The following is a 16,261-nucleotide window of genomic DNA, read 5'->3' on the forward strand; positions in this document are numbered from 1 at the left end:
CAAAAATCTTTGATTGAACAATCCCGACAGACACTATCCTTTAGCATCCTTCATTTTCCAGGGCGTTCCCCGCATTTTCCAAAGCTAACACAGCAAAAGTTCTGCATATACTAATGTCTACACGCAAGCATTGCAATGTTCATTTTCTCACGAGATGTGGGGTTCTTTCAATAATCATTATTGTAAGAGAAGGAGGGGCGCTGTAGAAAAAGGTCATTTCTTCCGAAATTAACAGTGAATTGAGCTGCCGGCTGACGTTTGGATCAATTGTCATTATATTGGAGCTTAGATTTAGTGATTATGGATTGGAAGGATCTTATGCACATAATATCTTCAACTCAACCAAATAAATATAAAGGTAATAGGGTTTAAGGGTAGATAAAAAAAAAAGATTGAATCTGGGGTAAGTTCAAGTAATTTTAATTCTAAATCTGATACGTATACACAGAAACACAATAATTGTAAGGGATACATTAAATGGTTTGTTGGCAAGTCTTCTCAACATCCTGTCATGTTCTGCAGTTTGATGGACCAAGTTTAACGGACACAGTGGGATCCTATCCCTTTAGTAGCCCACAATTTGAAAAGATCTTAGGCCCATTTTCAGAAACATGGGACCAACTCTTCATTGTAATATTCCGCAGCATCTACTATCTACTATGCTCACTGAACAATGCTAGAATATTCCCAATAATCCATTTCAAGCTTGTTAGAATCGGTGGATTAGTCAACATTCATTGCAAGAGGAATCCTAAAGTTGAAATTTTAAATGTAAAAGGAAAGACAGAAAATTAATATAGACATAAGTAAACCAAACAATTATTTCCAATACTTAAGATTTGGACTTGGTGATTATTTCTTTTTCTAGGAGTAAGACAATTTTGATTTTAATGATATCATTAGAAAGTTTAAAAATAAAGTATTTGAAAAAGAAGTATTGATCAAATCGATTCCACAAACTTATATAGAGAAATAGTAGGTGTGAAATTAGTGGGGGTGCCTACAGCTTGTATCACTAAAACGTGTTTCCTTCCCACTAAGATTTAATCTAATGATTTCTTCAATAAAATTGAAGACAATGTTAGCCGAATAGCAGTACGTCTGGTGTGGGTTCCTCTCCAAAAGAACTTTAGATACATCCCCTTAATCTGTAAGCATCATATGACAAGCAAAATCACTAATTTTTATAACAAAATTACCAATTTTATAAAAATATATAAAAATTTGAGAAAAAAAAATTAACAACGCTAATAGTAATATTTTTTGCAAGTAGAATTTCATTCATATATTTTTATACCTATGACTGTACTGTACATTTTAGACCTATAATACCAAAGCTTCCTATTCAATTTTATTTCAAAAGAATATACTTAGATAACAAAATATTTTTTGATTTAACTAAACTTATTAACTAATAATTTAACATATTGCATGATATATAATCATCATGTTTTCACTTTTCATTTATTTAATTGTAGATGTTAAGCAGTTACCACATACTTCAAAACTTTTTACAGGTTCTTTGCAAGAGAAATCCATCTTGTAATGTTTCTCTGTCAAAATTGCAACCACAATTAGTATGTAAGATTTGTATCATATGAAAAATTAATACTGTCAGATAAAAATAGTACAGAATAACATAAAAAGCAATAATGAACCGGATGAGAATTAAAAAACCCATGAATGTGAATATCAAAATGGTAAGAAACGTGAACAACATGAGAAGAAATAATGAACCAGATGAGAATAAAAAAAAAAAAAATGAATGTGAAAATCAAAATGGCAAGAAACATGATGAAAAGATCGAAAGAAATGTTATTAAAGAAGAGAAAAAAACTAAGAAAATAATCTTTCGGATATAAGAGTGCCGGTTTAAAAATGAAGAAAAAAGAAACTAATAGCAAATTTATATCTATTACACGATTTAGAACAACGATTTGATATAGACATGGATGAAAGAATTTCGTACTGCTTTTGTTTCATATATATCATTGCACTATATGAATAAATATAAATTTGAAAAACCTTGAGTAGCATATCATTGTGCTAGACATGGTTTTCTCAAATATCCCAGTTAATATGTTTCCTTCTTTATAAAAAAATATTATCTCCAACACAATATAAAGTAAGTCCGTTTCCTTCTTTATAAAAGAAAAGCGCAATTGCGAACATGATATATTAATTTCTACTTAATAGATTCATGCAAACTGCATGAAAATAAAGATCACATGATATACCTACTTCTAGCTAGTTAACTTATATTCAATGCAAACTCTATGCCAAAAGGTTGTAGTTCAATATGATATTTTTGCACAATAGTGTAATTGAGTGTATTCAATATGTATTGACTCTAAATCGTTTTCTCACATTATATGCATAAATAAACAAAAAATTTTACTAACAAGCATATAATAAAGGTGTTTATTTGTCAAACCATGCTTATTTGGTATCTATAAACAACAGTCCAAACTTAATTTGTCAAATTAGACCCATATAGTTTTAGATATTGAAGAATCTATAAATATTTTACTTAAAATATATTTTAATATTAAAATTAGATAAAGATAACTTTTATTAAAAAAAAATTAGCCCGATCAAATTTGAACTTGAAAATTTTTGTAATATCCCACTCGAGTCAAATCAAATCCTTAATTTTGATAGGTTACTTGATTTATGAAAAAATCCTCTTTTTTTTTCAAAATACTATTTTACAACCATCAAGAGAAATTTTTAACACAATATCAGCTTCATATAAAGGCATGAATTTTTTTGTATTGAACTGGTGAATTTAAATGTTGCCACAGAGAATCAGTTGGAGATGTTTTCTTTGACTTTGAGCAGGGCATTTGAGTCCTTACACTTCATATGTTAAATTTTGTTGAAGCTTTTAAGTTTGCTTAAATAACTAATGGATTAAAAATATGGCATCTTGGTATCATTATTTAGTTAAAAAATGTAAATGTGGAATATATATATATATATGGACAATTTTTTTAACAAATACATGAACATCCTTTCATGACATGAAATTTAAAGTATAAATCTCTGTTTAAACATGGCATTTAAGATATAACTAAAGGATTTTATTGAAAAAAATTCTCAAATTAACCAAAAGCAATAAAGTTCTTAAAGCTATATGACAATACCAAAACAAACTATTTCTGTACACAGCAATATTTCTACCATGGAATCCCATCCCACCTTGTAGTATTACAACACAGAAACAACATGAAAACTAGCTGAAGCCCTGTAAAATCTTCACCAAGTTCTCCTTTTGTTAGGTATTTTTGTTAAAGAATCTATAACTACATATGTTACCTTAATTTAAAATTCAATTGTCATCTGTTAGTAAATAATTGTCTTGGCTATTAATTTCCCTTTTCTTGTACATATTATGATCACCTTCAAACTGTATAGACAACTGATCTACTTAGCTGCAAATAACTGATCAAATGCTTTCCTGCCTCCCTGCAGACAAATGAAGCATCCCATCAATCAATCATATGTATGAAAAGAAAACATCAAATCCAAATTTGTTGGTGGTTCAATAATTCAGTTGTGTTAATATAGGTTTTATTCAATTTCTTTGATTCATCATCATTCTTTTCCTTAGGATGTAGATTTTATATGATGTACGTAATTTTCTATGAACTTTTTCAGGTATGATAGTGCAACCATGAACCGACCAAGGATAAAAAATTGACGCTGCTAAGTGGTCAAATAAATTCTTCTTTCGAACAATCTTATCCATTGGCTATTCTGATGCAAGGTTACCATAATTCAAAGGCATGGTCCATGAAGTTGAAAGCCACCGGCCTACTTTAATTTTAATAAAAAATCAGAAAACAAGGAAATGATAGCATCCATAATTGGTTCATGTGTTAGGTTATTGATTGCAAAAGAGTTGAAAAATGGCATGGATATTTAGACACTGACTTATGCAACAAAAGCTGATGTCATGAATTCTCTTTTGGGGAAAGAAAGGAAAGAGAAGTAGACAAAGCGTAAACCACTTCAAAATTTAACAAACCAAACATAGTCTTAGATGTTTAATGTTAATTTTCAGGGTTTTAATGAGGATTTATTTGAGAAATTGAGAGTCCGAACGTATGTGACAATTTGGCTAACCATATGGTAAGTGTTTTCTGCGGCAGTGTGTTTTTGGCAGTATCTTTTTTTTTTTTCTTTGATAATTTGGTATATTAATTAGTCTTCAATTTTGTGGACAGGTGGGCAATGTGTATTTTAAGTTTAGAGAGGAAGAACATGCCGCAAATGCGCTCAAGAATCTCAGCGGAAGATTTTATGCTGGTTTGACTTCTATCTCTTTGTATTAGCTTTTTTAATTTGTATGTATTGTTCATTCAAAGATCCGAATTGCAACAAATTCTTGTGTGGCTAAGTTAGGGCTGATAATTTGTGTTAGTGCCTTATCATCGTGTCATGATGAGATAAGGGTATAACAAATAAATGGGTCTGACATGATCCTGACACAATTAGTTGATCATATCACACGGTTAATTTATTTAAACTTGATTATATGTGACATGGTTAGTCTATTTAGACGTGATTAAACTATTTAAGATAAATAATAAGTTATTTTATGCATTTAAAATATTAATTTAGTAAATGAACTTAAAGTCATATTTGGTATTCAAGATTATTATAAGATAGAATAAAATGATATTATAAATAGAATTATATTAAATAATATCATTTTATCTTATGTTTGATATATGCTATGATTAAAATAAGAAAATTTGTTTATTGTTTAAAATTATATTTTCTCAAAGTTTATACAATTTAAATTATTGATATAATTTTTAAAGGTATAATAGGATATGTAAGTTAAATTTTATAGATTAAAAATAATTTTTTTCACTTTGAAATAATTGAATCATTTTATATTAAAAAGATGATAATTTTTCTTATAATTTTATTTTTTTAATTAGATACAAACTAAATATAATATAAAATAATTATTATTTTATTTTATCTATTATCTTATGTACCAAACATGACTTAAAAGTATTCTTTGTATACCTGTGTGCATAAATTTACAGTCAAGTACCATGCAACCATCGAACATCCAGGCTACCGAACGACCAAAGTTCATTGTTCTGAATTGGGTTTTGTTTCTTACAATCTATCTATATTTCAAACCCTTAAATTTACATTGAGAGGAAAAATAAGTTACCTCATCAACGTCATTGAGTTTTGCAGGTTCAGGTATTCCTGCTTCTTGGGACCGAGCCAATTTTTTAATTGCAACTTGGTATGGAATTTGTTTACAGGCTGTGGATTCAGTACCAGAGAAACTAGTTTAAAGTGGAAAGTATTTCTCATATAAAACTTAGAGAAGAAACAAGAAGGCAGCTTCTGGCTCATCTCAGCTCTACTACTGCAAGTTATAGGTGATGGTGATTGGATTGTGTCTTAATGAGAAGCGAGGAGTGGTAATAGCGAGGGTCTGCTTTGCTTGACTTTGTTAAATTGACAGGTTTTGTTTATTGTACCGTCAGACACATGTTTTATGTGAAGACTTTGAAGGATCTCTGTCTTTGATTAAGCGAGATAATGGGGATTCTATTTCAAGTTATTGTGGTGTAGATTAGTTTATAGGTTTTATTATGCAGCATCCTGGCATCAAATTTTGATATCTCATTACTAAGTTGAAGATTTTACAATCTCATTTTCCAATTAGAAAAAGCTTGCTTTCTTTGGAGTAAGAGGTTAATTGAAGCGATGGCCAAGTATGAAAGTTATGAATCCATCCACCCTCTAATTAGTAAAGTCTGGAATAGTAAAAATTATAGCTTTTGTAATTTACGTGGTAAAAATATCGAATAATTACTTACTTAATCTAATAATACGTTGCTTACAGCCTCTTTAAAATTTAAGGCAGTGATTAACATTTTCTTCTAATTATTATTAGCTTTAAACAAAAATTAAAAAATGCTGGCTGTGAGGTTCGAACTCACGCGCACTTATGTGCAGCAGATCTTAAGTCTGCCCCCTTAACCACTCGGGCAAACCAGCTGACTGTTATAATTTCGGAATATTAATATATTTAAAGTTTCTTTATGTTAAAAAACCCAACCCCTGATGAAGCCGTTAATCATGATCCAACGACCATAATCCCCATCATATAAACTTAAAAAAAACACAGCTTTCCGGTTTTTTTTTTTTTTTCCTGTAATAACAAAAGAAAACAGATCCAAAAAGTAACAACGGAGGAAAAGATAAAAAAAAAAATGGCAGAGCACGTCGATTTTGGAACGGCAAAGGACAGGATAAACTGCCACTTTTGTCGGAGTATAGATTCAATACCATCGTCATCACGATTCACGAAGTTTAAAATTTCAGAATCTGTAAAAACATATATATATATATATATATATACACATATGTATATATATAAAAACTTAAATGCTTGGTTGGGTGAAAATAATTTTATTAATTTTCATATGCATTACTATCACGCCAGAGCATTAATAAAAATTATTAATAAAATACTTAATAGTAAAATAGAACTGAAATGGAGTCGTATGTATACAACTTTGGATTGAAGGCAAACTTGGCATTTATTCATTTATTTTTGTTATTCCTGTCATGCCAAGCTTAACGGTATACAATGCTTTCAAGAGTCAAGTTTGGCTCATTGAAGGTTAAGCCTACATCACACATTCCCATTGAGGGGTTTTAAAGTTGATATAGGCTGGAATTTTGATACCTTAAGTTAACAACTTGAGGGGATTTTGAAGTTGGATAGGTTAAAGGTCCTCCTATAAGAGAGCACCCAAGAAGGAAATGAATAAATCTTTCATCCACATGCGAAAGTTCATTTATATAGCTACCAAAACATTAACCTTTAATCATGAACATGTTAATGCAAACAGATAATAATAGAACATAGACAATATTACAATCTAAAGATAAAATCGAAAATGATAGTTTGGAATCAGAAGTAGGGATCCTGCAATGTCTTTTTTTAACCATAAACCCCTCGTTTACTACCAAAACCATCTCTTCTCCCAAAATTAAACAAGCACATAAGAGCATGTAACACCACCTCATTTGCCACCATGCTTGGCCTTCTTGTGAGATTCTAGACCACCATCAGAGCCGAAGGACCTGTTCGTAGTAATATGCCAGGGAGTTAGTAAAGCAACCAACTCAATCAAAATAGGAAATATGGTTTTACAAGTTGTAAATAACTACTTGTTACAAGATCCGCAAGAGAATTGACCATCAGACTTTGGACTCTTTGCAGAAGTTTTGCCTGCCTGCTTTGATGGGTGTGGTGTTGCTGTGTGACCACCCTTCTTACCATCTGCAATTGCAAGGAACTATAATCAGAAGATGATTAAGAAATGAAATGGCCCAATCCTGATTAACCATTATCAAAAAGATGTAGGTAACAGATAAAGAAGTGTAAATGATATATTTGATATTGCAGACTTTCAAGTGAACTACGAGAGACCTGTCTTCTGAGGTGTCGCAGCAGATTTTGCCTTTTTTGCAGAAACAAGGGTTGCGGCAGCTTCTGCAGGTCTCTTCTTGCTTGACTCAACCTTGAAAGCAAAAGACACAAAATAACATTTCGGCAATCAGATCAGATTCAACAGTTCAAAAACCACCCACAATCTACCAAACATACCTTCTTAGGTGTCTCTTCATCCTCATCATCTGAGCTTTCATCCATAGACATCTGTACAAAACAGAAATTTAAATTTCTCTGATCCAATCTATCAAATATTACCTCAGTTGGACAGGAAAATAAAGTAATAAAAATGAACCAACTGAAATACATAAAAAATGATCAAACTAAACCACTGTCAATGCATTTGATTTCAATCATGTCTTGTAGGAACAGAAAACATTTTCATATCTTCACTGTTTAGCGGGGAAAAAAGATTAAAGAGCAATCTAGTATGCTAAGACCAAAGGGCATAAGAGACCAAGGAAACCAGATATCAGAATAAGAGACCATTCAGAATAAAAAAATAACAAAAGCATTCATTTCAAGAATAAATGAATTAAAATTTTTTGCCTAGTTATGAAAAAGAAACCTCGTCAGAATCATCTTCATCCTCAGAATCATCTTCCTCATCAGAACCACTTTCATCCTCAGAATCACTATCATCATCACCCTCCTCAGTTTTCTTGTCATTGCTTGGTTCTGCTATCTTGACAGCATTTTTTACAGCATCAGGCTTCCCAGTATTAGCCTTGGCTGTTTTTGGATCTGTCTTGGGTTTTCCTGGGGTGGAAGAAAATGTTTGCCCAATGAAAATAAGAATTAATAAAATCTTCAACCACTGATGTAAATTCCAGTACATGAAGAGAACTTGCCATTTTCTGCAGCAGCCATAGGAAGCTCCTCCTCCTCACTAGACATATCTGTATATAAGAATAATATGCATAAGAAATACTTGAACAAATCAAGAAAATTGCAAACATGCAAAATGAATTCTAGGACTCACCAAATTCATCATCAGTAGTGACAGAAGACAGCATAAGAGTCAAGGAAGCAAAAGATAACACAATCACACTTCACGTTTATTAAAAACAAAAGTTGGTATTTATCACAAAAAAGCAAATTAATGCCTATTAATAAAAGGATATCCTTCCTCTGGCACAAAAGTTTTGTAACCAAGGAAATAGACGCTCCCATTTTTCCAGTTGTGTGAGAGCTCAAAGTCTTGGTCAAATACTAGATCGAACGATAACTGAGGAAAATTCTGGTGGGAAAGTGTTCCAAGAACGAGTTTCTTCCCATTAGCATTCACATATAGGGGAACAGATTCTGCTTTGTTCTTTGTCTCGCCAAGTGAAGCCTAAAACACAAGCAGCATTGCAGATTATTTCAGACCAGAAAGAACAAAAAAAAAAAAAAACAATAGATAACATTATCAACTTCAACAAGTAAATCACTTCTAACCTGAGAAAGATGGATGACATAATTGGCACCAGGGTCTGTCTTAATAGGCTGTCCAGCCTTAACTTCAATACCTAAAAGTAACATAAAAGACAATTACTTTTGATTATCTAAACCAAAAAACAACAATACGGCAAATGTCTTAAATGTAAACCCGAAGAATATAATCCAAAAAAGGAAATATATAACATCACTTTCAACAAACTTTAATTCAACACCGTTAGATGAAATGAATCCAAAATCTATTTGTAGACACCATTTTATCAATTAATTAATTAATTAATTTTTTTGTTTTATTATTTTTTTCTTCTTCTTCTTTTTTTCTTTTTCTTTTTTTTTCTTTCTTTTTCTGACAACTTTTCTGCCGACCGCCTGCAAGCCGCCCTAGCTCTAACAGCCACCGGCAGCCGTTTTGACAGCCAGTGGCCGCCCTAATCATAGGTAATTTGCTCTATAAATAGAGCTGCAAAAACACTTGCAAAAGGAGGAAGAGGAGCCCAAAAAAAATTCCCGTCATAAAAAACAACAAAAAAAAAGCAAATAAAAAAAAAAACACACTGCCAAATTCCAAAAAGGAGCTTCCCATGAAAAAAGAGGATCCAACACCAAAAAACACAAATAGTCCCTAGAATGGGAACCGCAACGCCAGCCAAAAAAACCACAAAAACAAAAAATTTCAGTTTGGCCGCACCTTCCTGACTAGATCTACACGGTTCAAGGCTCTTTTTTGTAAAACTAAGCTCAAATTCGTATTTAGGAGGATGAAAAAAAGATTCTTGAAGATTTTGAATTTTTTCAACAACCGACAGACAATGACCGGCGTGGCGGAGCAATCGTCGGATTCTGGATTTTTTGAGAGAGAGGGAGAGTGTCTAAGAAGAAGAAAGAGAAAGAAAAAGAACGAAACTGAAAAAAAAATAGCTGATTCGGCCTTTAAATAGGCCTTTAAAACGACGTTGTTTAGGAAAAAAACAAAATGACGCCATTTTGACCCTAAAAGATCCGCGTGTCGACCCGCGACCTAACTCGGGATCCGCACACCCGACCCGACGACCCATTCTCTCTTTGACCCTCAACCAGTTCAACTGAACCGACTCAAACTGTCCTTGAACCGCCAAACCAGCCCAGACCGCATTGACCGGACCAATGACCGATCTAGTTCAGATAAAAAATTTTATTTTTTTTTAATTTTTTTTAATATTATTTTTTGTTATTTTAAAATTTATTATTAATATTTATGCATATAAAAATATTTAAATTTATCAAAATAAATTTTTATTGTTTTATAATAATTATTATTAATAATAATAAATAATAAATTTTATAATAAAAGTTTTTTATAAGTATAATTAAATAAAAATAATACAAAATTAATAAAAAAAAATTTATCCAACGATGAGATTCAAAAATATTCCGAGTAATGATATCTACGAAATCTCTAAGTGAGAAAATTTTTTTAAATACTACTAGTGTATTAGAGTATTTATAAAAAGTTTTCAATATAATAAAATTTTTTTCTTTAATAGAATAATAAAAATTAATTTATAAAAAATTAAGAATAAGTAATAAAAAATGAGAAAAAAAAAATTTATCCAATGATGAGATTTTAAAAGTATTTCAAATAAAAATACTTTAAGAACTCCCTAGGTGAAAATATATCAATGTATTGAAATATTTATAAAAAATCTTTAATATAATAAAAATTACTATTTTCTTCATTTTTTTAAACGAAAAAATTAATAAAAATTCATAATATTTCTAAAGAGTAAAAATAAAATGTATGCATCAATATGTTAACATTTGCATTGCATGCATGACATAATTTTTATGAAAAGTAAATTCGAACATCCGAAGATAAGATTCTAAGGTATTTTAAAAAGCGATGCCTACAAAATCTTTAAGTGAGAAAATTTTTTTTAATGTTACCAACGTACTGAAACATTTTAAGAGTTATTTCAATAAAAGGATTCTAATTTATTTTTTTCAAATTAAACTTGAATAATAAATATTAAATAAAATTAAAGGAAAAACCAAAAATGCAATGAATAAAAAAAAATAAATCAAGGAATTATTTTTCAAACACCGAAAATAAGGCTGTTTAAATCAATGGATAACATATAGTTATTTGATACCGTTTTAAACGGACATTATAGGAGTGCTAATCTTTCCCCACACGTAATCGATTCCCGAATCCAAACTGTTATATAAATCCTAAAATTATCCTTTTAATAAATTTTAATATTTTATTAAAACGATATGTTTTAATAGATGATCAATCGCACTTAACTAAAAAAATTAATGACGATTCCATTATTTTTTATTTTATTTTTAAATTCATCATACGAATACAAAACTGTATACAAAACTGTTACGACACTATTAACTATCATTTGCGGAAACATACTAGTAAATAGAAACTAATGATACTAGCAAATGCTACAACATGTTTCACACAAAAGTTAGTACACCCAAAAACTACCAAACACTGCAAAAAGTGCATAAAAACCGTTCAAAAAAAAAAAGAGTTACAATCCAACGGATAGCTGACATCATTTTAATAGAAGAGAAAAAATAAGAAAAAAGAAAGATCAAAGCTTCAAGAAAAACAACTGACATCTTAAAACAAGAAACAGAACCAAAAAAATCAAAGAAAATGACTAAAAATGTTCGAAGAAAGCAGCAAAATTTAACAATAGAAAAGAACAAAAGAAATGGAAACAAAAGCCCTCGGCATCGAATGTTAAAGAAAGACGGGCTTACCCCAAAACTCCATGGATCTGGATGATGATGATGATGGAAGAAAAAGAGGGCGGCCAAGGTTCTGGGAGACTAGGGTTTTAGAAGGGAGAAGTGCGAGAGAAAGTAAACGCTCGGCATTGAAATGAATTTATAAGCGAAGTTGCCGCCAGGTTGCGTGTATTCTTTTTTTAAAGCTTTTTTTTTTTTTGGGACCTTTTCAGTGATTGTGTGGAAGCTTCGTTTCTGGACTTATGACCCAACATTTTTGGGTCTCAAAAATTAATCTGACCCAATCCTGACTTTATTTCTTTGGGGGGGGGGGGGTTGGTGTTGGATGGGCTACATTTGACCTAACCCAATTTTTGCCAAACTAAAAAAAGCCCATCATGAATGGCCTAATTCCATGAATGGTTATTGAGAAGTTCCTAATTGTGAAATAAAAACAAAATATAGACATTAAAAAAAAGTTGAAGCTAAGGTTTAATACAATTAGTTAATGCAATCATTTTAAAAAAATAACATCTTATAAATTTAAAATTTAAAATTTAATATTTATAATCTATTTTTTTATTTTTAAATTATGATATCCAAACAACTCAAACTCAAAATGTAAAGTGAAATTTTAATAAATAACTACGAATTATATATATTTTTTGATACGTAATAAAATAATTAGAAATTAGAATTGGGTTAAATATGCTCCGTTTATTAATATACAAAAATTTGGGTATGCAAAATGAGCAAAAGGATTTTGTTTTCGGTACTTAGAAGATAAATCTTTTATGAAATTTTAACACGCAATAAAAATAACTCTCTTATCACATCTCGAATGCCAACCGTATGTAATGTTGAATTGAAGTATTGGATAGTTGTCTTCTTTTACAACGGAAAATAAGTGACAATATCAGTATGAATATAAAAAAATATATTGAAAGTCCAGCAAACACATTTTCTAGTAAGCAGTGCATTTTAACAGTTCTATTGCTAATATGGGATAGAAAAGAACCGGCATGATTGAAAATGGGCTTAACGTCACACAAGACTGAAACATTGCTAAGATGTTATATGTAGGATCAAATATCAATGTATCATTCAGAAAATGTGAATTCAATTATTCAAGGCATTTATATTTCGTTTTTTATATATTAACTTTAAAATCTTTTAATTTCACAAGTAAGATTTTTTTTTTTTTTTACTATACCAAAATGTTTTATTCCGCTATCAGTCAATGTGATAATTATATATATAGCATATGCTTGATTGTGCAACTATTAATAATTAGTTCATAAAAATATTAAAAAAATAAGGATGAAACGTCAGTTTGTATAGCAATGATTTGATAGTGAATCTGATCTATAAGCCAACGCAAAAATAAAACAAGACTCGGAAATGATGCCTCATAAAACACAGGAGGGTACCTTAATTTTTCCACCATAATTTTTGTCTCTTGGGGGTGTTCCATCCGTGCATATGTCATATTCACTATAATTGAAAAAAAAAATTAATAATAAGGATCCAAACTGATTTCGAATGAAACAACATTATTATGCTTATAATAATTAACTTTAGGGTTGCATTTGGGGGTGTTGGATTTGAAGAAAAAATCTCATGGTGAGGACAAGCTAATCTTTTTTCTTTTTTTTTTTTGTAATTCAAGTGAATCTTTTGCTTATGATGCAACTAATTGCGTACCATATCAATCCAAACACAATTTTAAAGACATCTTACATCATATTTTTGGTGGATCAATGTCCTGTTCTTCACACGTTTATGCTGTGTAAAGCTTTTGCTTTAAACGATAAAGAAAACCATATATGTTCCTCATGTCAGAAGGTGCGTTGAAATTTTCATTGATTTGTACCAATTATCTTTGTTTTTTATGTTGCCCTAGCCCTCCCACATGCATATGGTTCCCATAACAAAATTTGTCAGGACAAAAATAATGCATGGAGGATTCCTAAGACAAAAGAGCTTTACTTTTGGAATACATACAGAGATGAAGTTTCCCACGGTTTCAGACTTTCAGTCGACAAGTCCCTCAAAAAGATCAGGTTTCTGGGGCTGAGAAATGGGAATCTTCAGCTTATGATGTAAAAAACAAACGTGTTTCCAGCCATTGCATTCATGTATGCTGCCACACCCATATACCTAAAATATTTACAGTTCTTGTTAAAGTGTTTTTATGTTGATAAAATAAGATTTGTATATAATTTAAGGAAAAGATAAAAATGAATGATTAAAAGGACTCTAGAATTAAAATTTCAAGACATGTTTCAACGTCGATCAAGTCAATAACTACATAAAAAAAAAATTTGGTGAAAGCTGAGAAGATTTCTATATATGTACGAGAGTAAGACCAATTGATCCAATCCCTTGGTCCATGTTGTTATTATAAAAAAATAAAAAAAAAAAGGTCAAATCGATGATTATATAAGAAGAATGAAAGAAACTCTAATTTAATCTCTAAACTATTCTTTAATTCATTGTATCCTCAAAGAAAAGTTGTTCATGCAATTAGTCAAAGATAACAACAAATCATTCTCCTTTATGGTGTAAAGTTTCATAACATAGCCAAGTTATACATGTGACAAGTCCATGTTTTGGGCAGGTGAGTGATCAATTTATGTACCCTGAAAGAGCCTTTTTGTAGAAGGGAATGCTTGGAGGAAAAAAATAGCTATCATGCAGGGAAGGAAGGGTGAGAATGGGGACACCAACAAGTAACAGCTATAGCCTATAGCTATATGTGACAGCTCCTTTTATCTAATGATAATTGCAAACCCAATTTACAGTGAATAGCAAGCATTGACTGTCGCCGGAACTATAATTTCAGAATATATATAGTGAAGATTTCTCATTCATTTATGCATACTAAAATTAGACTATTGTATAAGTTTTACATTGATCTCACAATGCTTCCCCATTTGCTACAATCATTTTGTCCATGTCTTCTTTTTATGCAAGAGATGCCGCAAATTTATTTCTTAAAAGAGATGAACTAACCAGTTACAGCAAACTCCAAATTTATTATGCTCATATCTTCGTTGCAAAGGAAGAATATTAAAATCTATTTATTCAAATTCTAGTATTATTTTCACTTATGATTGAAAATGAAAAGATGGTAAAATAATTTGTTGATAGAATATTAAATCTTTAACAAAATTCAAAACCTTATCTCAAAGTATAAAAAATAAAAATGAACATAAATTAATTTTTTATAGATAAATACTTATTTCAAAATTAAATTTGGTGTAATATTTTAGATATTAAATTTGCTTTATCTTTTAGGGTTAAAATTATCCCAAAATGATTATTTTCTATACAAAGGCCAACATAATAGTTATTTACTTACTAGTTTATTAAACAAAATACGAAATTTCCACGAAACATACCAACTTTAATCAATCAAGTCTAAAAAACTGTACATTTTCAATTTTTCATAACAAATTAAACAAAAGAGAGATTATGATTAAACACTCTCTTTCCTTCACTAAAAATTTTAACTACCTTAAGCGCCGGTAACGGAAGAACCTAACGCGAGGGAAACCGAGACCGGGAGTGGAGCGACGGCTCTCGGGTTTCCGATCACTAGAAGCTACCATAACCTGAAAGGTATAGCCGTAAATAAACAGGAAACCCAAAGGCAAATGGAAAAGCCAACGACAAACGGATAGTAAACGAAGCTGACCCAACACCTCGCAGCCAATTTATAAGGAAAGCAACGAAAAGAGTTAGAAACGGCTATGAATCAATGAATGTCTGATTTTGCTTGGGTTACCGGCTACGTCCGGTTAATGGGAAATAAAGTAATTTTCGTTTTCCACGTGGTAAATCAAGTTGTGACCGGCAATTGCCCGCGGATGCAACATTTGTGTGGCTTTGCTTGAGCCTTGAGTATTAAGTGTTAAACTGCTTCGTGCTAAAGTGCACTGGTGTAGTGTTCTTTCGGTGACTACAGTTAACACGTCGTATGGTCGCTCCGTGAGTCTCGTGGGTGTTTGGTGTGAAGGGGCAATATATCGTGTAAGAATATATTATATCGTTCCTCTTGGTTTAAGACGGCTGTTCGTTTACTCGTTTGGAACTACAACTCACGTGCTTTACACGAGTGATATATTGCATTTTTTAATCAGGTTAGTGGATCCTGCGTGGAAGGGTAATCGGAGGAAGGAAAGTGTTACTCGGAAGTAGTGCCCTTACCTAATCATGAAAAGGACGCTGCAGTGAAATTTGCAACTGCGAAAAGTGTCGGAAATAGTAAATTATTGGTTTAAGTAGGACCTCAGGGCGGCCATCTGGACCTATGGAGATTTCTAGCACAATATTTTTATTTAATAGTTTTTTAAAAAATAAAATTTTAAATAAATCCCATAATTTAATATATGAGAAGTAAATATAATATAAAAAATATGAAAATAATATAATTTTTAATTTTTAATAAAAATTTAAAAAATATATTTTATATATTTTATATTAATATAAATTATAATATTTAATTTTAATATAAAATATCATATTAATATATATATAAATTATTAATATTTTATATTACATTGTTGATGATATTTTTAAATGTTTTAA

General features: G+C 30.7%; 1 protein-coding gene and 1 non-coding gene across 2 annotated transcripts; both read right to left on the reverse strand.

Moving 5' to 3' along the window:
• Positions 1 to 5,956: 5,956 nt before the first annotated feature.
• Positions 5,957 to 6,039, reverse strand: TRNAL-UAA (transfer RNA leucine (anticodon UAA)). The gene has a single exon. It is a non-coding gene; the product is annotated as a tRNA-Leu (tRNA).
• A 793-nt stretch (positions 6,040 to 6,832) lies between these two features.
• LOC111303772 (histone deacetylase HDT1-like) lies at positions 6,833 to 11,834 on the reverse strand. The gene is made up of 10 exons (XM_022900201.2): positions 11,702 to 11,834; positions 8,945 to 9,015; positions 8,629 to 8,840; positions 8,487 to 8,503; positions 8,356 to 8,403; positions 8,073 to 8,263; positions 7,661 to 7,711; positions 7,484 to 7,574; positions 7,222 to 7,333; positions 6,833 to 7,134 (listed from the first exon to the last, which is right to left on the reverse strand). Exons 1-10 carry the CDS (start codon positions 11,712 to 11,714, stop codon positions 7,074 to 7,076), a joined length of 867 nt encoding a protein of 288 aa, XP_022755936.1. The 5' UTR covers positions 11,715 to 11,834; the 3' UTR covers positions 6,833 to 7,073.
• Positions 11,835 to 16,261: the final 4,427 nt, after the last annotated feature.

The sequence above is a fragment of the Durio zibethinus genome, chromosome 13, assembly GCF_047325235.1.
Source record: "Durio zibethinus cultivar Kanyao isolate XHJ-2024 chromosome 13, ASM4732523v1, whole genome shotgun sequence".
Lineage (NCBI taxonomy): Eukaryota > Viridiplantae > Streptophyta > Magnoliopsida > Malvales > Malvaceae > Durio > Durio zibethinus.

What these genes read in the sequence shown, in the direction of transcription:
- LOC111303772 (XM_022900201.2), bottom strand. An exon ending in ATGTCATCCATCTTTCTCAG is followed by an intron (nt 8,841 to 8,944) that starts GTTAGAAGTGAT and finishes CTTGTGTTTTAG; the next exon opens with GCTTCACTTGGCGAGACAAA. An exon ending in TCTTGCGGATCTTGTAACAA is followed by an intron (nt 7,135 to 7,221) that starts GTAGTTATTTAC and finishes TACTACGAACAG; the next exon opens with GTCCTTCGGCTCTGATGGTG.